At 53.2% G+C, this 27236-nt stretch overlaps 1 protein-coding gene across 3 annotated transcripts; it reads left to right on the top strand.

Annotated features, from left to right (window-relative positions):
• The first annotated feature begins 2851 nt into the window (after window positions 1-2851).
• FOSL2 (FOS like 2, AP-1 transcription factor subunit) lies at window positions 2852-25652 on the top strand. Of its 3 annotated transcripts, XM_074341833.1 has the most exons (5): window positions 2852-3779; window positions 5303-5748; window positions 13581-13832; window positions 18359-18466; window positions 20893-25652. In XM_074341833.1, the coding sequence occupies exons 3-5, from the start codon at window positions 13596-13598 to the stop codon at window positions 21412-21414; spliced, it is 867 nt and encodes a 288-aa protein (XP_074197934.1). In that variant the 5' UTR covers window positions 2852-3779; window positions 5303-5748; window positions 13581-13595; the 3' UTR covers window positions 21415-25652. The 3 variants fall into 3 exon arrangements, with proteins under 3 accessions (XP_074197934.1, XP_045367733.1, XP_010946758.1); XM_010948456.2 differs by lacking the exon at window positions 5303-5748 and having other exon boundaries at window positions 2856-3779; XM_045511777.2 differs by lacking the exons at window positions 5303-5748; window positions 18359-18466 and having other exon boundaries at window positions 2854-3779.
• Window positions 25653-27236: the final 1584 nt, after the last annotated feature.

A 27236-nucleotide genomic window follows, 5' to 3' on the forward strand; every position in this document is an offset into this window, starting at 1 on the left:
TGGCCCCTATTCTTAGCATGTTATGCCAGGGAGCCAGAGGATCCTTTCTAACTGGGTGATCCTGGAATGACTGATTCCCCACGGAGGGGCAATGAACGGGGCTTGGAGGCTAAATACTCAGTTTGGCATTCACAGGCCGAGGCACCAGCCGGACCCGGGGTACCAGGGCACCAGCTTCGCGGGCCTGGCGCTCGCTCGGGGACTGAAAGGTGAAGGCGGGGTGAGGAACGCAGGCCTCCCGGCGGGCAGAGGGAGCCAGCACGAGTTCTGGAGCAGGGGAAGGCCGGGATCAAAGCGCTCCGAAGCAAGCCGGGGCGCACCAAAGAGAGGCTAGCGACTTGCATCAGCACAGATTCCGTGATGCTCTGCAGACGTCTCAGGGCTGCTGGGCTTTACGGGAACCCACAAGAAAGGAAAGGGCTGGGGAAGAGGCAGGGCGGGGGCGTGCGAGGGCGCAAGGGTGCTCTCGCCCGCCCGCGCGCTCCCGGCGGCGCCTGCCCCGGCTTGGGCGCGCCCGGGACAGCGGAGGCCACGGAGGAAGCTCCGGCTCCCTTTCCCCCTCCTTCTTTCCCCCCAAATTACTGGAAGGACTGTGTGGGAGAGACCCAGAAGCACCCGGATTTTCAAGCGCGGGGTGGGGGAGGGGAGGGCCGGGCAGCCGCTGCTGCTCAAAGATAAACTAAAAGTGCGTCTGTTCGCGCAGCTTCTACACACGGCTGTTCCCGGGAGGGCCCTGGACGCTGCGGCCGCGCGTCCCTTTGCAGCCCCCCAAGATCTCGCTAAGGGCCCGTGTGGCCCGGGGGGAACGCAGAGGCGAGTGAGAAAGTGTCACGATTTCTTCTCCTCTGTTTCCCCCCCAACCGTCCCCACCCCCAGTTTTCTGGGTTTTGCCGCTGCTGCTGGGGAAAGGGCTGATCGGTTTTGCGTCAAAGGACTGCATTTACTCAGTCCTGCTGGGAGAGGCGCGTAAACACACCCAGGCAGGCAGGACGCAGGGATGAAAAAAAAAAAAAAAAAGACAACAAAACCCCAGGCCCCTGCGCCGGGTGCACGCACCCGCCTGCCCCACACCTCTCGACCCAGCCGGGGAGTTGGGGACTCTGCCCGGCAGGCGGCGGCGGAGGTTTCGAGGAGTCTGGCTAGCCTTGCCTCTCCGCACGTGTCCTTGGGGATGGAGCTCAGGACAGAATGTGTTTTATAGCTGTAAACAATGACCCCGAGTATTGTTTGGGATTACCGTATCTTGGGGCCATTGGGGCGGCCAGATGCCGCCAGCCGTCCCGGAAACGCCAGCGCTTTATATAGAGACCCGGGAAAGCTTCGAGTTCCCGGCTGTATTTTTCTTTCCTAGCAACACCCCCACTTTACAGATAAGGAAACTGAGGATCGAAACTGTGATGTGCTACAGTGCACAGCACTTCAGTCTTCACACATCTTCCCATTGGGTCCTCACTAGGACCCTGTGGGGGTACATACGGTGCCACTCAAGAGTTGGGTAAACCGAGAGTAAGGCAGAGCCTGGACCAGAACCCAGTTTCCTTGACTCCTGGTACAACGCTCCTGTGGATCACCGCTGCAGAAGGTTCCAGAGATGATTAGTGCCTAAGAAGGTCCTGTCTCAATCCCTTCGTTTTATAGGAAGAAGCTGAAGCCCAGAGAGGTTAAGGGACTCGCCCAAAGTCTCACAGCTCGTAAACAGCACAGCCCGGCGTTTGTACTCCAAGGCCTGTGCTCTTTACCCCGCGCCTCGCCCCGCCCCGCCCACGAGGCGGGAGAACCTGAGTCCGGACTACCTGTTCCCTGAACTTCGCTCCAAAACAGCTGAAGACAATGTTGGGGCACACCCTCTCCCGGGTCTCCCTCTCCCCCCACCCCGTTTTTTTTGGTTTGTTTCCAAATTCGTAACAGTCCAGTTTGCTTTTAAAGCTCGATTATTCCTATTAGATGCGTCCTAATTGCCTGGTTTAGAAGGTGGCCGGAATGTCTTGACTGGTTAATTTCGTCAAGTCTACTCTAACAAATTAATTTCAGGGCCGAAAAAAGGGGGGGTGGGGCGGGAAGCAGTGGGCACCCAGCCACCGAGGGGAAAATAGGCAGGCCCGCCCCGCCTGGCGGCGCCGCGCCCCGCCAAGGCTCGGCCGCAGGGAGGCGCGGGTACCCTGCGCGCCCAGGGCGCCCGCTGCTCCCGGCGGCGCCGCGGAGGGCGCCGACGACCGCGCGCGGCCGCTCCCTCCCTGCGAGCAGCTCTGCGCGCCCGGCTCCCGGCCTCGCGGTGGCGCCGCACTGAACCGCTGGTCTCGCTCTTTAGGACTTTATTTTCTAAAACACGGCTCCGAGGCCCGCGCGGCCGCTTTTGGGGGCCCCGCCCCGCGCCCCTTCCCAGGGCGGTAGAGAAGGGGGGAGGCCGTGGAGAGCTCGGGAGCCGGCGAGGGAATCCCTCTCCCTCCACGTCACCCGAAAGCGAGGGAACCCGCACTCGCGTCTTCTAACGCAAATGACCATCTTTGGCAACATGTGCCAGTGGAACAGACCAAGGGCGCAGGGCCTGGAGGGGGTGGGTGGGCGAGCGTGGGGAAGAGCCAGGGTGCCTCAGCTCCCCCAAACTATGCCCGCGGTCCGCTCCCACCCCCGCCACCGCCTTCCTTCCTCGCGCCGGGTGTGTGGCTGGCGTCAGCGCGGCCGGGAGCCGGGGCAGGGAGGGGAGCGCTGCGCCGCGCCCGCCTCCTCCCGCGCCTCTTCCTCCTCCCCCTCCTCCTCCTCGGCCTTCTCCTCCCGCCTCCCCGCGCGCTCCTCCCTGCAAGGTGGAGTCTGGGGTTGACGTGAGGTACAGGGGCTGGAGAATAAAGAGTGTGGAGTTGAACTCGTGCCATTGTAGTGACTCATCTCGGGCAGAGCGCTGGGTCTCCGAGCGAACCAGCGAGCAAGCAAGCGGCGCTCGGCGGGGACTGAGAGAGGGAGAGAGAGAGGCGCGGACGGGCGAGGCGGGCCCGTCCGGGAGCGGGCGCCGGGGAAGGGGTGCAGGTCTGGGCGCCGGAGCCGCGGCACGCGGAGCGGGACCGCGTCCCTCTCCGCGCCGGCTCGGCTGAAACCACACGGGGCGCGAGCCGGGCGCAGGCTGCCTTCTTCTCCTAGTCAACTGTCCGAGCCGCTCGAAACTCCGGCGACGAGTCGGCCACAGGAAGTTTATTCTCAGCTCCTTTTCTAAAAGGAGGAAATAGAAGTTTCTCCAAGCGGGCAGCCTTTCTTTTCGCCCCCACTCTTTTTTTTTTTTTTTGCCCTGAAATCGGGGCCCCCTAGACCTGCAGGCTTGACTCGCCGGGCTACTATTCTTTTTTAATTTCCATTTTTTGATTGAGCCGGCGGTCCCGCTGGGCTCCGATTGCGCGCGGGGGCAGGAGGGCGCGCTCGGGGGAGGGACCGAGGGACGTGCGGACTTTTTAGAGGGAGGGACCGGGTGGACAACTGGTCCCGCGGCGCTCATAGAGCAGGAAAGAAGTTCAGCGCTCGGCGCTCGGGGGTCACTGTTCCCGGGGTGTCGCCGCCGAGGGAGAGAAGCCCGGGAGCGAAGACTAGAGGCGCGGCCGGCAGGGAGCGAGAGCGCAGCAGCCGGTGCGCGGCCGCGGCGAGGGCGGGGGAAGAAAAACACCCTGTTTCCTCTCGGGCCCCCACCGCGGATCATGTACCAGGATTATCCCGGGAACTTTGACACCTCGTCCCGGGGCAGCAGCGGCTCTCCTGCGCACGCCGAGTCCTACTCCAGCGGCGGCGGCGGCCAGCAGGTAGGTGCGGGTCCCGGGTGCACCTGGCGGCGCGGGCGGACCCCTGCCTTCCTCTAGCGCCACTGCTTCTTTTGCTTTCTTTTCCCTTTCTTGGCTTGGCGAGAAAATTCCTACGGGCCACCATTGTAAGTTCTGGATTTTCGTCTTGTCCTACCCACCCCTCCTTTCGCTCCCCCCTTGACCCCAGCCAACACTTTTTTTTTTTAAACTGGAGCGGCGAGTGGGCGGAAGAGCCGGCAAACCCCATACTTCACACTACGTCTTATCCAACCAAGCTCCATGAATTGCAGGCCCCCTGCCCAGGAACCTGTACCTCCTTTCCCAGGAATTCTCATCCATTCTCTCTCAGTGGTGTACCAAAAAAAAAAAAAAAATCTTTGCACCCACGGGCTTATCCCGACGTCCAGGGACCTTATTCCTGCGAAAAAGCCCTCTTCTCTTCCTCCGTTCTCCATAGGACTTAGTTAATTTCTAAAAGAGGTTGGGGACTCGGAAACATGGTTGGGGTTCTTCATGTAATCCGGAGGGAGGGCGAGGGTTGTCGCTCTGGGAATCAGGTGCGAAGGTCAGGAAGGAGGAGGTCAGCCTTGATTGGCTCGGGCTGCGTCTATGTGCCCGGCGCCCATCCATCTCCTGTTAGGGTCGGAGAAGGAGCCTGCACTGCCACCAGAAGGGGCGCCTCGGGGGTCTGGGAGTACCTCGGGCGAAGACGCCTGCAGAGAGAAGGGGGTGGTGGAGAGACCTCGCTTAGGCTCCTGGGTGGTTCTGGAAGCCGAAAAACAACTTGTTTCTAAAGCAGGCGGACTGGTTTGCACTGGAGGGATTGTGCGTTCGATCTGTGCGTCTATAAATACCAGAATAAATACCAGAACGGTGCTGCTGGGTTGGTGCTGCTCATGAGTTGGTTGGTGGGCCTACCCTCTGCAGCAGCAGCACCCCTCTCCCCCAACCCCAGGCTCCTGTGGGAGCTGGCTTAACAAACGAGGAGGCTAGAACCTGAAGCCCGCCTGGATCAGGCTCTGCGCAGTCTCTAGCCAAGTTAGCCACAGCAAGAGTTGCTCTGGTAAGGCCGTGGCCTTGGCCTCTAGAAACCCGCCAACCAGGAGGGGCTGGGGTGGGCTTATGGGGAGGGGGACCCTGATGGAAAATAAAATGGAAACACGGCTCTCTTTGATATCTGAAGAGGGGTATCTTGTTCTAAAGTGGCTCCTCGTACCTGGTGAGCCCTCAGAATGGCTTTTCCGTCTTCCCTCTACCTGCCCTGGTGTCCCCATAAGCACCTACCGTAGAGAACCTAGGCTGTGCATTGAGAATGCAGTCAGGGCACCCTTCATAATGAGCACCAAGGTGATGAGTTTCAAATCTTGTCCCAAAGTGTTTGACTTCATTTGCTTTCCAGCCCCACTGGTGGTTTGTATTGAATCCAAGTATCATTAGGCAACGGGTTGGAGTCATTTATGCCCATTCCCTCACTCTCCAATTCACCAGCCCCCTAAATGTCCCTCTCCTCCTCTCCAAATCAGGAAGGGATCTTTTGATTTCTCATCTGCTCCTTTGGCTGTGGTTTCTGTGGCAGTCATCATTGAAACGTTAACAACCTCGCCGCCTGGCTTTGCTCAGACCCTGGAGCCTGGATGGGAAGTCAGACCGGACATCAGTGCCCCGATTGAATAATCTGTGTCACTAGGGCTTTGAGCCCAGGATGTGAGCAGAGGCAATTCCCTGTTTTGGAAGAAAATCAGACAGGAAACCAGTGCTAGGAAGAAGGAAGAGAACTCAGTCCAGCAGAGTGTAATGGGGCCTCATTACCGAAGCAAAAAGCAGCTGTTGGCTAATTCCTAGCATGCTGTAACACATGAGGATTTTGCAATTAGTAATAACTGGTGCAACGGGGTTCTTGTATATACGCCTTGCCTATTCGTCCCAGCAGCTTGAGTGAGGCACCTTTCAAACCAGAGGGATTGGCAAGGTAATGCCGCTTTGGACAAGTTTTTCAGCCTGTCCACTCCTGAGGGAGGGGGTAGTGGGAGAAGGAGGGGGTGGTGGAGGAGGAGGGGAGGGTTTTTCCATCAGCTCTCTGACTTTGAGCAGAGCTGTCCTGTGGTCCTAAGGACTGATGTGAGAAGCTTTTGTTACTTCACAAGTCTGTGCTAGGACCCCACCCGGGCTCAAGGTAACTTTATTACATGCCAGATAAAACCTGTAATCACTTTACTGCTCTTAGCTTCCTTTATGGGGAGACTTTCCTGGAAGTTAGTGATGGGCTGTCCTCCTTTTTTGGCGTCTCAGGGGACCAGTCAGTGTAAGAGGGTTCTCTGGTTTTACCTTGGGTGAGTGAATATTGTTTTTTCCTGCTCTCTTTGTTTGTGGGGTCTAATATTCCTAGGGGTTTGCTGCTGTTTACTCAACCTAGAACTTTCTTCTCCTCTCTCTCTCTTCATGAAGCTTGATCTTAACACACGGCCATAAGTTCCAGTGACTTGGGGGTCAGGGAGGGGGGGCAGGTAACTCTTTGTTAAAACCTCTGTTCTTGTATATGGCAGGAACTTGAAGCATGAAAAATATTTCCTGTTCCAGTTGTAGTGTTAATCTCAAAGGTTGGCCATTGGTGATTCTGATTTGTCACGAATAGTTACACACACCTCCCCCTCCTGGCTGCTGCTTTTTGTTGTTGTTGTTTTCTGTCTCTCCTAACTTTCCTAGGAAAACACCTCCCAGATATATGCCCTGCCTGGCTGCTCCGCTCTTACGGTTTCAGGCCCTGAGCATTACGCAATCCAGCCAGTTACACAAACATAGGTCATTTCATAACTTGTTTTCATCAGCTGGGCCCCCTTTTAATGAAAAAAAACAAAACAAAAACAAGACCCAGAACCTCTCCAAGGCTGCCATTTTGTCTGTTCCTCAGATAACTAGTGAAAATAAATCAAGGAGGATAGTTCCTTTTTGGGACCAAGGAATACCAGACTAGGTCTCTTCTTTGGCAGCCATCCTTTTCCAACACACACACAGACACACACACACACACACACACACACACACACACACACACAAAATTCCCCAGAGTGAACTTTTGCCAACTATACCAGGCTGGGACATTCCTCAGATCAAAGAACTTTTACCAGAAATGACTGTGATTCCCAAGTCAGCCCCAATCATACCTCTCTAGTGCCCCCTACAGGACATCCTTAGAAGGACTGTCTGGGGAATGTATTTTTCCAGCCCCAGAGAGTGTTAACTTGGTGAGTTTTCGGAATTCTTAGGATTTTTTTCCTTTTAATTCAGAACAAATAAATGTCATATATTTAACAGTGGTTAACTAGGAGCTGCTTGACTTCACAATGCCGTTTCTTTTCTAATTTTGTTTTGTTCTAAATAAAATCTGGTTGAAAAAGGAGTGCTTTTTTTCTTTCCCTGTTTCAATATCTGTCTGTTCATTGCCAGCACAATGTCTTCAGATTCACAAGGCTTATATTCTTGATGTTGTTTGTATTAGGACACTGGGAATTGTTCGGGGAGGTGGTCTTCAGAGCTGGTGGGAAGGTGGGAGGTGTATATTAAGGGTCTCGTGTTTTTTGTTTTTTTTCTCCCTTGATTTTACAGATGTAGATTAGGATCAAACAAAATGTTATCCCAGGAATTTGTCTGTTCCGCTGATTCTTGATGGTGGAAGTCAGTGTCACTTTTTCATCAAAGTGGATGGGGTGAAACAGCAGTCATGCATTGTCTGAGTGGCAGCTGAATTTTCCTATCCAAACCCCTGAGTGCATTTCCATTATTTTATTTCTGCCTGCCTTATTATTCTAGGTGAGTGCAAAGTTAGGAGCCTCAATTTTTTTTCTTTTCTCTCTCAATACAAACACACCAGCTCTTCTACATCCAAATCACTGTTGTCCCCTTTGTAATTGTTCCTTGAGGAAACTAAATGCTTATTTGAATGCTGTGGCTATTAGTCAGACTCAGGAAGGTTTTACAATGCCCCCTCTTTGGAATTGCCTTCAGCAAATTTTTTTGAAAACCCTCTTTCCTAACACATCTTTGTCCTTTGAGGATGAATTTGATGTTTGGGAGTTATCCAAAGATCTGACATATAAGGAACCCAGTCTGGTGTATTAGGTCTGGGTGATCTGACTGGGCGCAAAGCAGTGCAACCCCAAGTCCTGTTGGTTTCAAGACAAGGCGCACCAAAGCAGGCACCTTGGCCAGCTATACCTTAGATTTTTTTTCCTTCTGTTAAACGGGAATAAAGACACTGACTTTGAGAATTCAGGAGGCTGTATTTCCAGTCTATTTGTTGAAAGAAAAAAAAAATCACGTCATTACTTTGTGGAGTTGTCTCATCCGTGCTGTAGGTGGTATCTTTTGACGGTCACAACATTTCAAAATGATGGCAGCTGCCCTGATGGAGGCAAATATGTCTGTTCCAAACCCCACTTGGTAACTCTACCCTTCTTCGACTCACTGGGCTGGAGAGGGAAGTTGTAAGATCCCTCTTGTCCAGGACTCTCTCTCACCCTGTCCCGTGGCAGTGACTGGGCCATGCTCGCCTGCTGTGGTCGTGGAGAAGATGACACGGTATGCCCTTCCCATGGAGTGCAAAGCTGTCCAAGGATTGGTGGGGTGCAAAAGGGGTCCACAGAAGAGTGGAGCAAATTCCCCTGTGCTTTGGAGTGGAGTTCCTGGCCAAAAGAAAGCTGGGAGAAAAGAGACTGGGGAACCTGGCAGATAATTCCATATCAGTCACCTTCTTTTCCTTGCTTTTTTCTTTTCTTCCTTCTTGTTCTTCATCTTGGCCATTAGGCGAAGGAGGATAACGTGGTTCTTTCAAGTGAAACTGACAGGAGGCACACTACCTGAGATACTGTTTGGATACTGTAAAATTGGGGGAAATCATGAGTTATTCGTGACCATTTCCATTGTGATGTAAGTAGCTTTCCTCAGATAGGAATGAAAGGTCAAAGTGATGTCCAGTGCAGAATCTGTGGAGATTGGTTGAATTCCCTATGGAAAGCTTTGGAGAACATCCCAAGTTTGGTAAAAAATATAGAGCATTTGAATCAAACTGGACTGCAACAGGAGGCTTCTGGGGCATTTGAGGCAGCATTTGCCCTTAAGCTCCCTCTCCTCTTGCCCTGAGCCAGTCTCCTGGGATGTTGGAATTTTTCTTTTTCCTGTGCTGGGAACCTAAAAAAGGGGGTTCTTAAGAGAAAGAACCCAGTCTCTTCCCAGGCGTGCATAATCATTCCTGCCTGCCTGCTGAGACAGGTCACAGGTATTCATGGAGTTCATGGCTCGAGTGCTTGGTGCCCTGGTCAAGAATCAATCTGATGGAGAAATGCCTGGCTGGGGGGACGCACCCAGAACACCAACCCTGACTTCCACCATTTCTGCCCAGCCCCGGAGTTTCTGGGATAAGCCCTGCCCTGTCCATACCTGTAGGAAATGGGAACCTATACCCTACTTCCTAGATCTTTCTGTAAAAGGATGTGGTTGTGACGCTTATTTCTGAATCCAAGGCCCTATAGAATTCAGAAAGGTCATTCTCCCAAATTAGCGGCTGCTGGGCTGCAGGGACCTCTCTGCCCTGATGAAATGGGGTGGCCCTCGGGGCCCTGTGTTCTGAGCTGTCTGTCTCATAGGTGGTGGGAGGACACACATACTTACTGAGCGGCCCCACAGCTCCCTTAAATTCAGGGTGCTTCAGGATAAGGAGGTTCTGCTGCCCAAAGACCCACAACAAGGCTTATAAAGCATCAAACTCCAGTTTCAGGGTCCGGAGATCCAAGCTGACTGGTGAGAGTCCATCCTTGAGTCCCTGGGTTAGAGGGACCATTCTGATTTTTGGCTTTCTCATTTCCTCTTTATTCTTTTCTTCCCAACCTGAGCATAAGAGATGAGAACGATCCTCCAGGACAGGGGGTCACCAAACTATGGCCCAAGTGTTTTTGTAAACAAGGCTTAAGAGAGTGCAGGCACGCCTGTTTGTTTACACATCGTCTGTGGCCACACTCACGCTACAATGGCTGAGCTGAGTAGTTGCAACAGAGACCTTATGGCCTGCAAAGTCTAAAATACTTACTATATGGCCTTTTACAGTAAAAGTTTGCCAAAATCTGCTCTAGGAGGTCAGGGCCAATTTGTCCTTTTATAGGCATTCTTGCCCACCCAGAAGTCAACAGGATGACACAGTTAAACAAAGCATTTGTGGAAGCTCTGCCAGGCTGGATACCACACAGCCATCCAACATAGCATCTTCGATCCTGTCCCTGGAGGAGGAGCTTCCAAGGGGGCTGGAGAGCCCCGGGGGAGTCAAGTAGGTCCCCGGTTACCTCCTGTAGCCCCCGACACCCAGTACACACCTGGTGCCACAGCAGGGGTCAAATTGCCCAATGCCTGCAGCTGGGAAACCCTATGTTGGTTTCTGTTCAGTGTCAACCCGTTTGTAGAGAACCATGATTTGTCCCCAACACGACATTTGACTGATTCTTGGGTCTGTTGACAGAGAAGAATGCCAGCCTCACTCCTGGGACCACAAACTCCTAGGCTCACCTTTTCTGTTCCACCCCAGTGTCACTTTCTGAAAAATACCTTTGGAGTTGAGACAAGACCCATCTGTCAGATTTCAAACTTTTGTCTGTGTCTCCAAGAGGCTCCTCTTGGAGACAAAAGCCTTCTTTATCAGAGCCCCCATCCCCTGTGGGGACAGGACATTGTTTTCCTTGCAGTTTAGAGCCAGTGTGTTATCCAGATGGCTTTACCTCCCTCTGAAACACGTTGTACACGCATTTAGAGGCAGTCATTACCTACTGCCTTGTTTTTATTGCTGTCTTGTTTTGTCTAGACCAAGCCATTGCTGCAAGGAATCTGGCTGATGGCCGGGAAAGCAGCACATTCTGTAGACCTGCCATCACAGAGCAAGGGAACTGGAGGGCCCCGGGGAGGGGCTGAGAGTCAGCTACTTAGTCCTAAGAGATCTTAGTCTCTAAGCTTTGCCTCAGGTTTTTTGCTGCTTACCTCCTCTAGCCTGAGACCAGAGCTCTCGCTCTCTTGCTCTCTTTTTTTTAGTGGAATGAGGAGTGAATTTCTTGGGTGCTTTCCTAAAAGGAAAGCTGACAGTTCCCCAACAGAAGTAGAGGGTGACATTAAACCATTGCACTGGATGCCTTGGTGTCCTTCAAACCCAGAACCTGACCTGGGGAAAGAAACAGGATAAAAATGTTGGGTGCTTCCCAGGAATGGGAAGCTGGTGATTCTCCCTGGAGCCATCCCATGCAGAGTACACAGATACTTACCGTGGTGATCCCTGATGGTGGTGGTGGTGGTGGTGATGATGATGGTGATGCCACCTTCCACTCACTTACAGCATTTCTCAACCCTGGCTGCATGTTCAAATCTCCTCAGGTGTTTTTAAAATTTACCTCGGAACCCCACCCCAAAGCAGTGATTTTGGAACTCTAATAGCGAGGCTGGCTTTGGTATCGGCAATTTTAAAATGCTCCTCAGAATATTCTGCTGTGCAGCCAGGGTTGAGAACGACTGGTATGATTTTATAGCCTGTGATTACAAGCAGCTTTTTATTTAATCCTCATGATTATGCAGTGAGTTTGGTGTTAGTATCCCCCTTTCCAGACAAGGAAACTGAGTCCTCAGGGATTCACTGAGGCTTCAGATCCAGGTCCCCTGACTCAGACTACCTCCCGCCCTCCTTCCTGATCCAGCAGCCCAAGGGAAACACAGCTGCCTGGGCCTTTGCGCTTCTGCACACACTCAGCTGCTCACGTGTTCTCAGTCCTCCTCCTCCTCACAGCCAGCCCTGGTTGTCCGTTTTCTTCCCCTTGAAGATCTTTTCCCACTTGGATCCTTCTGTGTTCACTGCACCCGGCCCTCCTTCCCATGTGCACACTCATATACACCTGCTGCTCTTCAGTCAGCTCCTGATAAAAAGCCCAATTGTCTGCCTTGGGAGGTGACTTGGAATCCATTCATTGCACTGGGCATTGCTATTCATGGACTCCCAGAACCCCTTGTGCTGGTAGAATCCCAGAATCCCAGAATCCATTGCACGGAGTAGTTCTCTTCCTCGAATACCCTTGGCCTGTTGCCCCAGGGCACTGGGAGGTAGGGCAGCCACATTCCACCACCCAGACTGGGTCAGGCAGCTGGCAAGCGAGTGAGCAAGGAAGGGTCCCCAGCTCCCTCAGCCACAGTGAAGTACTCTAAGCTTCACTTTATTTGCACAAAAGAACCCAGATGTCATCACCAGGGGCAAAGACGTGGTGGCAGTTGCCGTTGCTGCTGGTGCTTCTAGTCCTGGTTGGTCTGATTGGGCCAGAATAGGGGGGATGCTGTCACAGCCATGCTGATGTCAATAGGATTTCATCTGGGATCACATGGACCTGGGGGACCTCCTGGGTGAGAGACCCCTTGGCTGGGATGACACTGACGCTCCTTCTGAGAGCAGTAGGGGTGGATGCCAGCACTTGGGGCTGGACTTCGAGGCAGGAAGCAGCAGCGCTACAGAAGCTTGCGTAGTGCTGTGTTCGAGAGATCTGGCCTCTTTGTCAGGCTGAACTGGGTTTGAATCTTGCCCCCACTGCTAACTAGAACGTGGCCTTGGGTAAGTTACTTAATCTCTCTAAGCCTAAATTTCTGCCTCTAAAATGGAGATAATGGTAGTTCTTACCTCAGAGGGAGAATTAATGGGCTAATCTAGGATAAACACTGCGTGGCACTGGTCATTTAGTGAGTGCTCAGGAGGTGCTGGTTATTATTGCTGTCATCGTTCCCCACCTCCGGCTCAGGGCAGAAAGGATTTGCAGAGCCTTTCTGTAGACACAGGAACCGCCCGAGGCTGAGGGTCCTATAAGGGGAGTGCTCCCCCTGAAGCTGGAGGTGGGGGAGGCTTCCTCGCCTCCCTCTTCCTCGCTTTCCAGGAGCTGCCCTGCAGGGAGGGCAAGCCCACTGCTGATGGCCGCTGCCCGTTTTAGCTTTTGTACTCTGTCATCATCTTATATGTTAAATAGCATGTTCCAGAGAGCTCTGCAACGTGGTCTGGGCAGAAATTAAGCAACAGGGAGAAAACTCTGAGCTAGCAGCACCACGGTTTCCCACAGACATGCCTGGGAGCCGAGACTGGTGTGTAAATAGGTAGAGAGACACACAGTGCGTCTGTCCCAGGTGTGATGCGGGTGAAGGTCCAGAACGGACAGCGAGGGGACTTCTGGCAGCAGACGCCACCACTTTTGGGTCTCATGGATTAGAGGACATCTTTTCACGGACCTGGTCTCCCCCTGATAGGGTCACAGCCCCATCCGGAACCTGTTTGAAAAAAAGTAACAAAAGCAGGCATAAGCTTCCTGGTCATTTTGTCACTCTGAAGCAGTTGGTGTGCAAATCTCCTTAAGGGATCCTAAGCTGGTACCTTGGGGGATAATTGCCAGGTGACCCAGAGGCTTGGGAGGTCCAGGTGAGAGGCCTACCCTCCTACAGAGGTGGGCTTAGCTGGCTTGGAGGGCTGCAGAGAGGGCCTACTGAGTGTGAGCTGCTGGGACCCACATCTGGCCTAGAAGTCACTGGGGATGTGACCACATCCTTGCTGAGCCAGTTGAGTGTGGAGTTCCTAGGACCTCAGTCAGGCGTGGATCTGACATGAGTGTCCCAGGAATAGTTAAGATCCCCTTGATTCTTGGCTGTGCAGGAAGCCCGCCCAGGATCTTGGTCCCCCAGGTACTGACCCTACTTTCTGCTTGTCTTGTTCTGTTGTATTTATTGGGCTCAAACCTATTTTTCTCCTCATTTCAGAAATTCCGGGTAGATATGCCTGGCTCAGGCAGTGCCTTCATCCCCACCATCAACGCCATCACGACCAGCCAGGACCTGCAGTGGATGGTGCAGCCCACGGTGATCACCTCCATGTCCAACCCGTACCCCCGCTCGCACCCCTACAGCCCCATTCCGGGCCTGGCCTCTGTACCCGGACACATGGCCCTCCCAAGACCCGGCGTGATCAAGACCATTGGCACCACCGTGGGCCGTAGGAGGAGAGATGAGCAGGTACTGTTCAGAGCAGGAGCCACGTCAGTGGGTTTCAGGGCCTTGTAACGCAGAGTGTTTTTCTGAAGACTGGAGGGGAGCAGGGGTCAATGTTCTGGGAACACTGGGGAGGAGAGAGAGCTGGGACCCAGGAACACATGGCCTTCATCACTGGAGGCAGAGCTGGAGACCTGCGAGTCAGGCCTGGCTCTGTCATCTCCTCCATGTCCCTTAGAATCTCTGAGTCTCAGTTTCCTCAGCTGCAATATGGAGATGGTGTCCTGCTGGCCAGGACTTGCTGTCGCTCGAAGAGATCATGGTGGAAAAGCACGTAGTGAGTGAGGCGTCAGCTTGTGGGCAGGACTTTTAGGACCTGTCTACAGTGGTGTCCTCTGATCCTTGGCAGAGGGGCCACAGGACGAGCAGCCAAGGAACCTTGGCCGGGAACTTTTTTGGGTTAGTCCTTAACTGTCTCCCAGTATTTGGTGCAGACAAGACACCCAGTGGTCCTAAAGAGGCCCGCTCTAGGTCGGCACTGCCCAAAGTATTTCCATACACCCCCCCACCCCCACCCCTGCAACACTGATGTCCCAGGCCTCCAACTCAAGACAGGAACCCATTTCAAGTGCCTAGAAATTCTAGAAGTGCAGGGACTCTGGGTCTTTGGAGTCTGGGGTGGTAGAGAGGGGAGGTCAGATATCATCAGCCTTTTCTTTCCTCAAGGAGTTCAGCTTTGAGCGGGAGTCAGCCTGGCTGGGAAGGATGCTGGGAAGGGGCGGGGCCTCTGCCCTCTGGGCAGCATCTACTCAACACTCAAAAGGCCTGTCGTCTGTATTAACAGTGAGCCAGGGCAGCAATGGCCCCCTGATTCCCAAAAGAGAAATCAGAATCATGCATAATTCTAGAAAGGAGGGAATGAACCTTTAAAGAGCCCCATCTGCCCCCCTTCACAGATGACATAGCCAAGGCCTGGGCACAGCTATCTGGGGCCACTTGGCAAGGGAGTGGGGAAGTGTGGCCTAGAACCAGTCCCCGGGACCCCCCATGCCATGCTCCATCTACCACACCATGTCACTGAGAGTCTGGGAAGGGACAAACTTTAGCAGTAGAATCTCTTTTTCAAATGAAATGTTAGCCTGGAGAATTATTTCAGTTACAGCTTTGGAACCCCTCCTCATCCCAGCTACTGACCACCTCCACTTGGGATCCCCAGACCCACATTGTTCCAATCCAAGGACCTGCCAAACATGGTACCCAGTGGACAATTGTGGATCCAGTCCCCAGGATAGTTAGAATTACAAGGACTGCTTTCTGAGAAACTGGAAGCTTTCACAGGAGCCCTGTTCCTCTGAGGACAAAGCTGGGCCTTGTGTTTGCTACATGTTGGTTTCTTCTCTTAGGGGCGGGACCGGTGCAGGGGCAGCATGGGGAGGTGTGTGTAATAGATGTTACCAGACTCAGTTCCCAGTTGCTGTTGGGCTTCTGCTGCCGGGGCAAGTGGCCAGTATCCCCCTCACTGTTGCTTTTGGTACTTGTGGTTGTAAATATTGCAGTAGCCGTGATCCTAATGTCCTTTGTAATTGTGCTTCCTTTAGGGGGCCCAGGGAGCCAAGCTTGATAGTCACTGATGAGCTAGCTGGCTTCTCCCTGTATGCAAGGGACCCATGAGTGAGAGCCAGGCTTGTGAGAGACTCTTGGGTTAGCAGGTCAACAAAGCAAGATGTGCTCTTCATTCTTTTCTGGACCTAGCTCACACCAAATTTAGAAGTTTATATCTGGGAAAGACTTTGGAGACCAGCTCTTCTAATGTTCCCTCTGCACCCATTTTACAGACGAGGAAGCTAAGCCCAGAAAGGAGAAGGGCCCTGTCCAGGGTCACGCAGTGAGTTAGTAGCAGAGCCAGGACTGGAATCCACCTCCTTTGACCTTCAGCCCTGTGGTTTTCCCACCACACCACCTAGGCGTGCCCTAAAACAATCTGTCTGGAGAATTTCCTTCCTTTTTTGAGAGGGAAGGAGAGAACCAGGAGCATTTGATCCCATGTCGATTAGGAGTTCACACAATCATCCGGCAGCTTGGAGGAAGCCTTGGGGGCAGCATCCTAGAACTTCAGCCCTTTGGGTTCCTGGCCCTGGGGTCTATTCTATGAAACTTACTTCCGCCTTCCCAGCCTCCCCCAGGGGGAGGAGCCTGTTACCAGGAGCTGCCTGGTGCCTCACTGCTCTCCTCCTGAGCCTGCCCCGGAGGCTCCCTCTGAGGCCAGCGGTGGTGACTTGGTGGGGGCAGGGGAGGGTGTGTGTGGCTTGTGGGTGGGTATAGGTGGTGCTGACACACTTAAGCTGTAATCCTGTTGTCACTGCCTCTGAACACTTCCTATGGCAAGAGCTCCCACAGGTTGCCCTACACCTCAACAGATAGGGGGAGACTTTCTAGGGCAAGTGGGAGCCCAAACATGTCCAGAAGCAGCAAGGGGGAAGGGAAGCTGAAATGAACCAGGGCCAGGTCTCGGTCTTTTCTGCCCCTCATCAGTGAGGGACCAGGGTGGCTGGCTGGGCCTCAAGGGAAAGCTGATACCTTTCCGTGGTGAGCCCTGAACCCGGGACTGTGGTGGGGCCGTGAGGCTCTCCTGAGAATGCTCTTGGGCTCAGGGTGAGATGGGTTCAGGAGCAGGAAGTGTTCAGGGCCTTGGCCAAGTGACCTTGTGATCTCAGCCCATAGCCGATCCCTGCAGAGAACAGGGCACCTGAGTCTGTGGACTGTGAGTCTCCAGTTAATTTGGATTCTTTCAGGACTCAGAAAAAACATCAGAGAGAAGACCTGTGAATCGCATCTTCTTTCTAGCACTTTCTAGCTGAGAGAGGACTCAAACTGCCTCTCATCTGATCATCGCAGAAACCTTGTGGAAGGCAGGGCAGGTCCTACTAAACCCATTTTAGAAATGGGGAATCTGAGGCCCAGAAGGTTCAGTGATTTTTCCACATTCACCCAGTCTGTGTTTGGTTCCCAGGCTGCCTGACACCTCTCAGAGGAGAGACTGTAGAGTCGTTGGCTTTTCTGGGGAGGCAGAGGACAGGGCTGAGGAGGAGAGCGGAGCCAGGACTCCAGTGCGAAATTCTAAGACCAGGTCTTTGGAAGGGGCCTGAAGACTAACATGGATGTTACCAGATGGATGGGTTCAGGCTCAGTGCTCCCACCTGGAGGCTGCTGCGGAGGGCAGGTGGGGGTGAGGGGTACAGCGATGCTATGCTCTGCTTTGCTGTTGGGACATCACAGCGATACACCTGAAGGGCTGCTGCCGGGAGTGTCCTGGGGACTCTGGCCTGGGCCCAGTCAGGGGAGCGGCTCCCTCCCTCACAGGGTGGCTGGCGATCAAGGCAGCATCTATCCTTGGGGCAGCTTCTCTCTTGCCCCTCCCAAAAGTGGCTTCAGCCTTTTCCCTATGTGTCTGTTGAGGACACAGGTCTTATTCCCTCAGAATCTTCTAAGCCCCTGGCACTGCCCTTGGCACACAGGAGGTGTGCTGTAGTGTCTGTTAACTGAATGGGGTGCTCTTTCCTTTTGAACTGCTCCCTGTCTTGGCCCACAGCCATCTCCTCACATCACCTCTGCCTGCGCGGGGCTGGGTAGCCATTCCCTGGAGGGGCTCTGTGCAAATGGCATCAGCCCTGCTTAGAGGAGCAGAGGAGCTCTTGCCCTCTGGCCTGAGTCACAGCCCCCTACTCAGCCTCACTGTAAGGAGCTGGATTGTAAACTCTGTAGGGGGAGTTTTGTTCATTTGGTTTGCTGACAAATCTTTAATCCTTCAAGCCGTGCCTGGCATGTGCTTGTTGGTTGAATGAGTGGGTGTGGTGGGCACCTGCTGAACCTCCGGGCTCCTGTCCTTCTGTGGGTCCTGTCCAGCCCAGCACTGTGCCAGGCACCCTGGTGAGTCCTTGGGCTTGAACAATGAGGAGCCGGCACGCTGGGGCTGGCAGAGGAAGTTGGGAGTGGAGTGGCATCCCCAGCACTCCCTCTGGCAACAGAACATTCCCCCCTGGGTTGTTCTCACTCTGGGCCCAGCTACTTAATCAAATGGGGATAATGAGGCTTGCAGCGCAGGCAGGGTGATGGGGAGGAGTAATTAGCCAGAGTTTGGAGGAAGCTGCTTAAGTGGGCAGGGCCTGGCCCAGCTGGCACGAGGGGACTCTCTGGGGGAAGCAGCCAGCTCATCCTCTTGGGCCTTGGCACCGAATCAGGGCTGACATGACACACGCTACCGTCGTGCCTGGGCTGGCGAGCCCCTGACCATGGCTGCCCTGTTTTCTCCTCAAACCTGCGACATCACCTTCTGGGGATTCGGCTCCAGGTGCCCTCCCCGGCATCCAGACAGCAGTGAGCTGCATGTTCTGGGACCTCTGAGCCCAGCCACACTCCTCTGCCTTCCTCCCTCCCCTCCTCAGTCCCAGAGGGCTTCTTCCCCTACTTAAAATGCAGTTAAAAACCAAAAAGCTGGTGAACCATGTACTGGAGCCTAACCGCCTAACCGTGATCCTTGACCTTGGCTCTAGCTGTCCCCTGAAGAGGAAGAGAAGCGTCGAATCCGGAGGGAGAGGAACAAGCTGGCGGCAGCCAAGTGCAGGAACCGTCGCCGGGAGCTGACAGAGAAGCTGCAGGCGGTGAGGAGCTCTGACGGGTGGGAGCACTTGTGGGGGGCCCAGAGCAGGAACCCCAGGGCTCCTGGCCCTCCCCACTCCTTGCCCCTAGGGGCTTATGTATGAGTCAGTGGAGACAAACATTCCTTCCTTTCACCCCTGAGTTAGCACGTCCCTGATTAACAAGGGACTTAGGGGAGGGGGCTGGCCTTCAGCAACAGCCCGGGCCCAGAGGGAGAGACCTGGAAGGGCTTCTTGGGCCTGAGTGGTCCCTGCACTGAGGCCAGCTGGGCCTCCCGGGTGAGGGATGGCAGAGGGTGTCCGCATTGCCAGGCCTGGGCAGGGCAGGCCCAGACCTGCCCCCTCCAGGGCTACTTCCCAAGGTTCCAGCCACCCCCATGCCTGCCGCCAGCATGAGCGGCCCAGCCTTGCTTCAGAAATTTAGTTTGGGCAGCGAGGAGACCTGCTGTCTGAGCCCCTTCACCTCTGCAGGGTCTTCTGCTCTCTGGGTCTCTTGGGGATGGCTTACATTCAGCTGAATTGTACTATCTTGGGGTTTTCTCGTAACCTCCATGCACAGGAGCATTCCCCGCCTCTGCTATGAGCCTGAAGCTGTCACCTTGGTACCTCACGCTGCCCTCGTGAGTCATTCTCCCCTGCTGCCTAATTGCCCACACCTGGGGGCCCATGGCTCTGCCCTTCCCTCTCGAAAGCTTGACCTGACCAACGTCACGTAAGTCCCTCCAGAGCCCAGCCCTACAGGGGGGCCGTCTGCCATGCGGAGGAAGCCCAAAGCCAGGAGTAACTCTCCTGGGTGGAATGTTTTCAAAGTGAGGAGGTGAGGGAGACCCTGTTGGTGGTCCTTACAATGATTGGCCAGGATGGTGCTTTGGAAATCATAATTACCTGGCACATCCCATTACTTTATTTAATCCTCCCAGTTACCATCCACCTGCTTCTGTTTCCCTTTGTCCATCTGGAGCCCTCGCTCTTGGGTCTTGAGTGTGCACTGTGTGAATTCTGTGGTGCTGGTAGTAATGTCCCATGGAGGTGATAGAGTTGGGAAAGATGAGTGGGGGTTCTCGGACGCCAGGGGAGGTGGATCTGTTAGTGATCAGCACTCCATGGGAGATTCCCCCAGGAGAGCCCTCCACGCTGCGAACCCTTTGAGGAGCCACACCCCCGGGTCTACCCAGGGTACTCCTCCCACCAGCCCAGAATAGCCTGCCCTCCGAGGCCCCTCTGCTTCCCTCGCTCAGAAGCCTCACACCCTACTCCCCCGCCTCCCCACGACCCAGCCACGCAGGCCCCTGAGCCACATCCTCCACAGGAAACCTCTCAGAAGCTCATGACGTTCATCAGACCCTTGAGACAGATGGAAACTTTTTTTCACTCCGGAATATGCTGTACTCTGCTTACCAGAGCTCTGGCCCATGTCAGCTCATTCTTGAACAGGAATCTGTGTTAGGGAAAAGTGGGGACGAGGGCGGTGACACACTCCTTTTTGTCTTCCGTAACAACACCCTCCATGTGCCTTTGCTGTCTCTCCGGCTGACGTGAAAGGAGGGGTGAGGTTCTTCCAGTGGGTCCCTGCCGTCCTCACGTGCCTGCCCAGGCCATCAGGGGTCTCATCTGTTAAAGCACAGGGGCTGAACTGAATGTTCTCCCAGGTTCTGTGAGTCCTGAAACATGCTTTTTACTTAGAACAAAAAAGGGAAGAGGGGCAGTGATGATCCGACTGGGATGGACTGAGCATTTCCTACAAGCTACACACCGTCCTAGGCGTGTGTGTGCAGACAGAAATCTCCACTGTTATGCAGCTTAGAGTTGAGTGTGTGTCCACGGGCGAGCTGGATGGGGGTGAGGAGGTCTGAGAAGGAGAGAGGCGTGGGGCGCGTGCTGGGCTCCCTTCCCCCGCCAGATCTCACTATTACTCACCCTGCAGGGGTACCAGGGGGCCATCCTGGCCCCAAGACAGAAGAGCGTACTAGTGTATGGTTTCTGGTGTCAGATACATTGGGGTCAAATCTGGGCTACCCTGTCTGCTTGCTCTGTGACATGGGGCAAATTATTAAACGTCTTGGAAACTCAGTTTTCTTATCTGCCAAATGGGTTGCTGAAATACCCGCTTAAAAAGCTGCTAGATTGAATGAGATAATGCCTGTGAAATGCTTAACACGGTGCCTGGCACAAAGGAAGTGCTCAACCATGGAGGCCACAGTGGTTAATTCACCTTTCCTCTAAGCCAACTTCCCTCCTTTCTCAATCTGAAGCTTTGGGAATAAAAGGAATCTTGAACCTCCAGGTGGCTCAGAGGCAGTGGGGTATGAGCTGGCTGCCTTCATGGTCAGTCCTCTGAGGACATGGCTGGCTTTCCCTTTCTCACCGGGATTGGATGCCCCCTCCCCACCCCTGCCACTGTCCCTCACATGCCCCTCTTCCCACTGCAGGAGACGGAGGAGCTGGAGGAGGAGAAGTCAGGCCTGCAGAAGGAGATTGCCGAGCTGCAGAAGGAGAAGGAGAAGCTGGAGTTCATGCTGGTGGCCCACGGGCCTGTGTGCAAGATCAGCCCCGAGGAGCGCCGGTCTCCCCCAGCCTCCGGGCTGCAGCCCCTGCGCAGTGGGAGCAGCGGAGGAGTGGGTGCCGTGGTGGTGAAGCAGGAGCCCCCGGAAGAGGATAGCCCCTCGTCCTCGTCGGCGGGGCTGGACAAGTCCCAGCGCTCCGTGATCAAGCCCATCAGCATTGCTGGGGGCTTCTATGGGGAGGAGCCCTTGCACACCCCTATTGTGGTGACCTCCACTCCTGCCATCACTCCAGGCACCTCGAACCTCGTCTTCACCTACCCCAGCGTCCTGGAGCAGGAGTCGCCCGCTTCACCCTCCGAGTCCTGCTCCAAGGCCCACCGCAGAAGCAGTAGCAGTGGGGACCAGTCATCAGACTCCTTGAACTCCCCAACTCTGCTGGCTCTGTAACCCAGCTCCCAGAGGGGTCCTCGTCACTGCCTCCTTCCCAGGGACCAGCACCTTCTAGCACTCCAGGGCCGTGAGAGCAAGAGGGGGAACCTGCTGGAGAGCTTCCTGGCTCTGGGAGACCCAAGGGGATTTGGTGGTGAGGCATTGGAGGACTTGGATGATCACCTGAAAGTCATGGGACCTCCTCCCTTGTTCATCTGGCAAAGCAAATCCTGTTTCTTGAAAAGCCTTGGAGAACTTCGTTTGGTGGACTCCGGCATCTCTCTGGCTTCTGAAGAGCTTGAAGCTGGTGTGGACCGTTCCTGTCCCTTTGTTACGACATGTCTCTGGAGTGATGGTGTCCTTCCCCGCCCCACCAAGCATGCTCAGTGCCTTTTGGTTTCACCTTCCCTCTATTTGCCCCTTCCTTCCCCCAGTGTCAATTTTACTTCCTCTTGGTTTTTATCAAATTCACCATGACATTTCATCTGGGTGGTCTGAATATTAAAGCTCTTCATTTCTGGAGATGGGGCAGCAAGTGACTCTTCTGCTGGGGCTGGCTTGTCCAGAAGGGGACAGTCAATGTGCAATACAGAACCTTCCCTCCCCTGAAACTCCCCAGCCCACCACCATCTCCAGAACCAGCAGCAGGGCTCCATGAGCTCTCACAGAGATGCTGCCATCACGGAGGCTTGGAGGACCCTCCCTCCCCATCCTCAGACATGGCCTTTGGAGGAGCGGCTTGGCCAGAAGACAGGGTATGAGTGAGACAGCTCGGGCACAGATTGGGTTTGCCAAACGCCTAATTACGAGGCGAGGAATAGTGCCAACAAGCCACAAGGGTGTCCTAGCCAGCTTCCCTTCACCCGGCATCTTGAGTAAGACGTCTCCTGTAATTACTGCCCTGCCATTCTGCCCCTGGACCCTTCTCTCCAGACCAAGGAGGCACCCCTAGGAACCTCACATCACTCCCAAGTCCCTGCAGGCTCCGCCCTCCCCCACCCTGCATCTCAGGGTGACGCCACCCATGGAGGTTTAATGAGCATTGGCCTGGCCCCTCCCCAGATTGCTGCTGTGTGGCCCCTCCCCAGGCCTCAGAGGCGCCTCTGCTATGGATGGAAAGGCAGGGGGAGGAAGGAGGGAGGCAGCTGGAGTGGGGATCGCCTCGCAGCAGCCCCAGTACCTGCTTCTCGCCTCTCAGTGAGGTGCCAGGCCTTTTCTACCCTCTGTGGTCACCTGCTGCCTGATGGATCTAGTGCTTTCTCTCTTACACTCCCCTGCTGCCTCGTCCCCCTGTGCTCCTCAGGTCCGTCAGCCAGCTGTGAGCAGCTGGCCCAGAGCTGTCGCTGTGGCTTGCAGCTTATGCGCCATTCCTGGGGGCTGCTGAAATCAGAGATGAGATGTGTTGCTTCCCACTGCCAGCAAGCTGCCCCCTTCCCATGGCTTGGGGGGCGAGGAAGGGGGTCTTCCTGCCTCCCCAAGAGCACAGCTTGGCAGAGTTCAGCGTGGTCCCTGCCCCTCACCTCTCTGAGCCCTTTTCTCCCCAGGGCATAGCTCCCACCCATCTTCCAGGATTGGCCTCTGCTGGGCTAGTGCTCTGAGGGAGACCTCGCTGTTGTGGTTCATCTCTAGAGATCATCGTGTGATAACTTAAAAATATATGGATATTCTTTTAAATCAACCTAGTGGCGATTAAATCTCAAAGTTGGACTCAGGAGAGAGGGAGAAAGAGTGACACAGTTGCTCACCTGTTCCTTCAACAGCCAGGCCTCTCACTCTGGCTGTTGTTTAATGTCCATCATCCACTTACTGAGCACTAGCCACAGAATGGAACAGCTGTATGCCTGAAATATGCAGCCAGCTATGACTGGAAGTGACATGTGGAGGGACAGGGCACACAGAGAGAGGAGGCTGAAAGATAAAGGAAGGATCTGTTCCCAGATGCTTTAACGATGTTATTTCCCACATTCCTTGGCTGTGATGCTGCCCTCCCAGTTTCCCAGAGGTTCTGGGAGCAGCGCTCCTGTTAAGATTGGGCAGTTGGGTTTCTGGCTTCACATTAATCAAAGCAGCCAGGAGACAGGCGAAGAGAACGGGGATGCGCTCAGCTCTGAAAGGCTTAATCATCTCAAGTGGCGTTTGTGGCCAACTGGGAGCTATTTGCTTCTTTTTGCATAAATATATATATATATATATATATATATTTCTTAAATGAAGCTGCTTTCTGGTGTTTTATTTCTCAAAATCCCTTTGTGCCCCTCTGCACTGATCCCAAGGCAGCTCCTGATCTGTGACTTGGGGCCAGGCTGTAATGCTCTTGAGATGGAGTTTGGCTTTCGTTCAGATTTCAGTTCTGTGTTGGCTTTGGGACCAGCAGAAAGCAAAAAATCCGGCTGCCCCGCAGGACTTTCGAGGCCTCCAAGCTGTGTTTCTATTCAGGACCCTCTGGCTTTGTTCTGGGAGGTAGTTTGGTTTCTCCAAAGCCAGAGGTTATCGGGGAAGGCTGAATATTCACACCTGACTCACAGTTACATGTTCTCAGTTACTTCTGGCTGGTTCTGCAAGTTCATGCCAGACACCAGGCCCGCCGCCTCCTCCCCCGTAGAGCTGGCTCAGGGAGCAGCTGCAGCGGGCCTTTGTGCCTGGGCTGGGAACCGCTGTGTTTTCCCCATGTCCCCAGCCGTGAGGCAGCTGGTGCGGACTCCAGCTGGGCTGCAGGCAGCTCTGGGATGGCACAGGGCAGGCACTCCTTGACAGGCTGCTGTGAAACACACGGTCCCCTTGGCGCCCTGGCCTGCCTCTCTGGGACTAGTCCTCTTCCTGACCGGGTGGGTGGGATAGCTGCTGACACAGGAAAGAGGAGATCCCAGGTGAAGCTTAGGAAATCACCAGAGCCAACTCGGATTCACTGGGGAAGTTTTCGGAAAGAAATCGTTGTTCCGCTTGTGAGAAAGGCCTGGTGTGTCCACCATGGGCAGTCCCACAGCATCTCAAAGCCAAGGGCCGTCAGCGGCTGTTGCTTCCCTTTCTCAGGCTTTGGGGAAGGGAGTCTCCTCTGCTCCCGCTTGGCTCCATTTTAAGGAGGAGCTCAACATGGAGGCATTGGGTCTTTTCTCCCCCTTTCCTTGATGGACCAGTAGTGCTCCTTGCAATCTCACCTTTTAGCTTCCAGGTTGATTTCCTTCCCTGATCAGACATCCACGTGGCCTCTTTAAGAAGCAAAGAATAGCACCTACTATGTGCCGGGCCCTGCGTTAGGCACTTTTATACATATACCCTCTTTAGAATGAGACTAAGTGATGAAGACTTCCCTCATTAAAGGCTCCCATGTAAGGGATACACAAAAGCACTTGGAGGTGAGAAGGTCTTTCTCCAAAGATCCAAGGCAAGATTGCCTTTGGTCCGAGGTTTGTTCTCAAAGACCCACCCCTTACAATATCCTCCCATCTCTCAACTTCTTTGCCCTGGGATTTGCTCCTTTGCATTCTTCAGATGGTTGGAGGGGTAACCTGAGTCCTTATAGAATTTGTGGACCAATAGGATATGTGGTGTGTGTACCTTTCTTTCGAAAACTGAAGTAAAGGTATCTTGCTACTTTCTGCTTGTTGAGTCTTCTTGGCATTCATCTTAAAAGCCAGCATCTCACTATTTATTGACAAGTTCTGTGTGTGTGTGTGTGTGTGTGTGTGTGTGTGTGTGTGTGTGTGTACATTTCTAGGTGTTTCTAGGCCCATGTCCTCCTGCAGCTTTTAAAAAAGAAACCCAGTCATCCCACTACTAAATTGACACCTTCTCATGCTTCTAGTATTTTGGCCATACATCAACAGAGGGTTTTAATTTTCCAATGCTGACATGTTCAGGAGGAGCTGGGTCAAATTTTGAGCGGGGTATGGGAACAGGAGGCGGAGAAGAAATTGACGTTTATTTTATTATTTATTTTAAATGTTTACATCTTTGTGTTGTACCATGCCCAAATAGAAAAAGATAGCATTAAAATGCTCAGTTCCTCTCTCCCTCTCTTTCTTCTTTACAATTTTAAAAAAAATTTAGGCTAATGATGCTTTTTGTTTGTTTCTAAAATGATTTGTGACTTGTGCTGTATAAACTGTATAAAAAGGTTCTGTTTTTAAAGATGGACTGTCATTCCTTTGGGGACAGTAGTCACCAAGAAGTCTACATTGTAAGAGAACATAAGGAAAGATCCTGCCCTGTTCCTCAAAAATTGTTTTCTCTGTATGATTAAAAGTTTATTCCATTTATTTTAGTTTGTGGTTACTTGATGTCAAGGAAGAAAATTTTCACCTTTGTATAAAGAATAGGTATCAGGGTGTTTTTTCCTGCAGTGAGAGATGTATATATAGTATTTTGGTATATAGTGGACAATCATAAGCTTTGTGCATCTGTATTTGAGGTATGTCGATGATGTGGAGTAAAGACTGCTATAAAATCCTGAGGCAAAAAAAAAAAGTTGTACAAGATTCCTATAACTTGACGGGGAATTTAATTATCTTTCTGAGCACCTTTTTTTTTTCCTTTTTTTTAAAGTATTGGTGAAATGGTCCCATTGGAAAGACTTCTAAATAGGCCTCTCTAGGCAGGACCATGAGCTCAAAAATCTTTGTATAGTTCTGAAAATTGAGGAGTAGCTTTGCTCTGAAGCATCTCTGGTGGTGTTCTGTTGTTTTGTTTTGTTATTTTACTGTAATACAAGCCTACAGTATTTGCACTAAAGAAAGCTTGTTAGAAAAAGCTTGCTGCTATGGAAGAAAGAACATATTAGAACTTTTTTTTCCTTTTTTTTTTTTTTTTTTTGGTTAGCTTTTCCACTTTCAATTGAGTAGCATTTTGTAGAATAAAATGAATTAAGATTGAAGAGCCTCTGATGGTTGGTTTATTCTATCATTTCTTCCCATCTCTCCTGTCACTTCTCTTTGTCTTCTAGATTTTTCTACTTTTGGCTTGTGGGCAGAGTTGGTCTCTGGTGGGAATGGGGAAGCGGGGAATGGCTCCCCTGGAACCTCTTTCTGCAAAACTGAGGTGAGCTGCTGAGAGGGGCCTCAAACTCCCCCACCCTTTCTCATCCTTCTTTCTCCCCTGGATCCTCTCCAACCTCTTCCAATCCTGCTCCCCACTTCTCAGGGCCTGATTCTCAGCCAGCTGCCAAGTACTCCCAAGGTGTGAGCCAGTAAAGTTCCTGTCCCTTCGTGGGGGTATCTTGTTTGACCAAAGTTGACTCTGGAAACCCAGGAATCTTCAAAAAGCCAATCAAAGTTATCGCTCACATTGACCAGGTGGTCACATGAGATCATGCACAGGAAAGGGCTCTGAAAATAACCAAGGCATGCAAGTAACTGGGACAATCACAGCTCCAGATTTCCTTTTTGAATAGATGCAGGTTGTTGGGTGTGGAACACTGAGAAGTGTCAGCCAGACCCCATTGCCCTGTAGCCCGGGAAACCCGGGGTGGATGAGGAGCATCTGTGCTGGGTGGTGTGCCGGCAGCCTAAATGGTGTGCAGGCACACCTGTCATTAGTTAGCGCTGGCGGATAGGTAGGCCCTGAAATGGCACCACTCCCCTCTAACCTGCTTAAGACGACCTCAGGGTATAGCCAGAGGACCCAAGAGCACTGGACTGTGAGTCACGGGGCCCTGAATCCTAGGTCTGCCCCCACTACCTATTGGCCATTGAACCTCTCTGAGCCTTAGTTTCCTCTGTGTAAAGGGGGAGGGTAATGATAGTACTATAAGAGCACTCCCGCTGGGAGGATTCTGACGTCTCCTCCCCTCCCTTTGGAGAGGGCCTGGGGTATAAGGGAACGGGGGACTCAAAACTCTCAGCACC

This window comes from Camelus bactrianus, chromosome 15, assembly GCF_048773025.1.
Source record: "Camelus bactrianus isolate YW-2024 breed Bactrian camel chromosome 15, ASM4877302v1, whole genome shotgun sequence".
Taxonomy (NCBI): Eukaryota; Metazoa; Chordata; class Mammalia; order Artiodactyla; family Camelidae; genus Camelus; species Camelus bactrianus.

Bases quoted from the DNA above. Each gene is read 5' to 3' on its own strand.
- FOSL2 (XM_010948456.2), top strand. From the start codon at position 3,678: ATGTACCAGGATTATCCCGGGAACTTTGACACCTCGTCCCGGGGCAGC. The intron at 3,780-13,580 runs GTAGGTGCGGGT...TCCTCATTTCAG, and splicing joins GCGGCGGCGGCGGCCAGCAG to AAATTCCGGGTAGATATGCC. The intron at 13,833-18,358 runs GTACTGTTCAGA...CCTTGGCTCTAG, and splicing joins GTAGGAGGAGAGATGAGCAG to CTGTCCCCTGAAGAGGAAGA.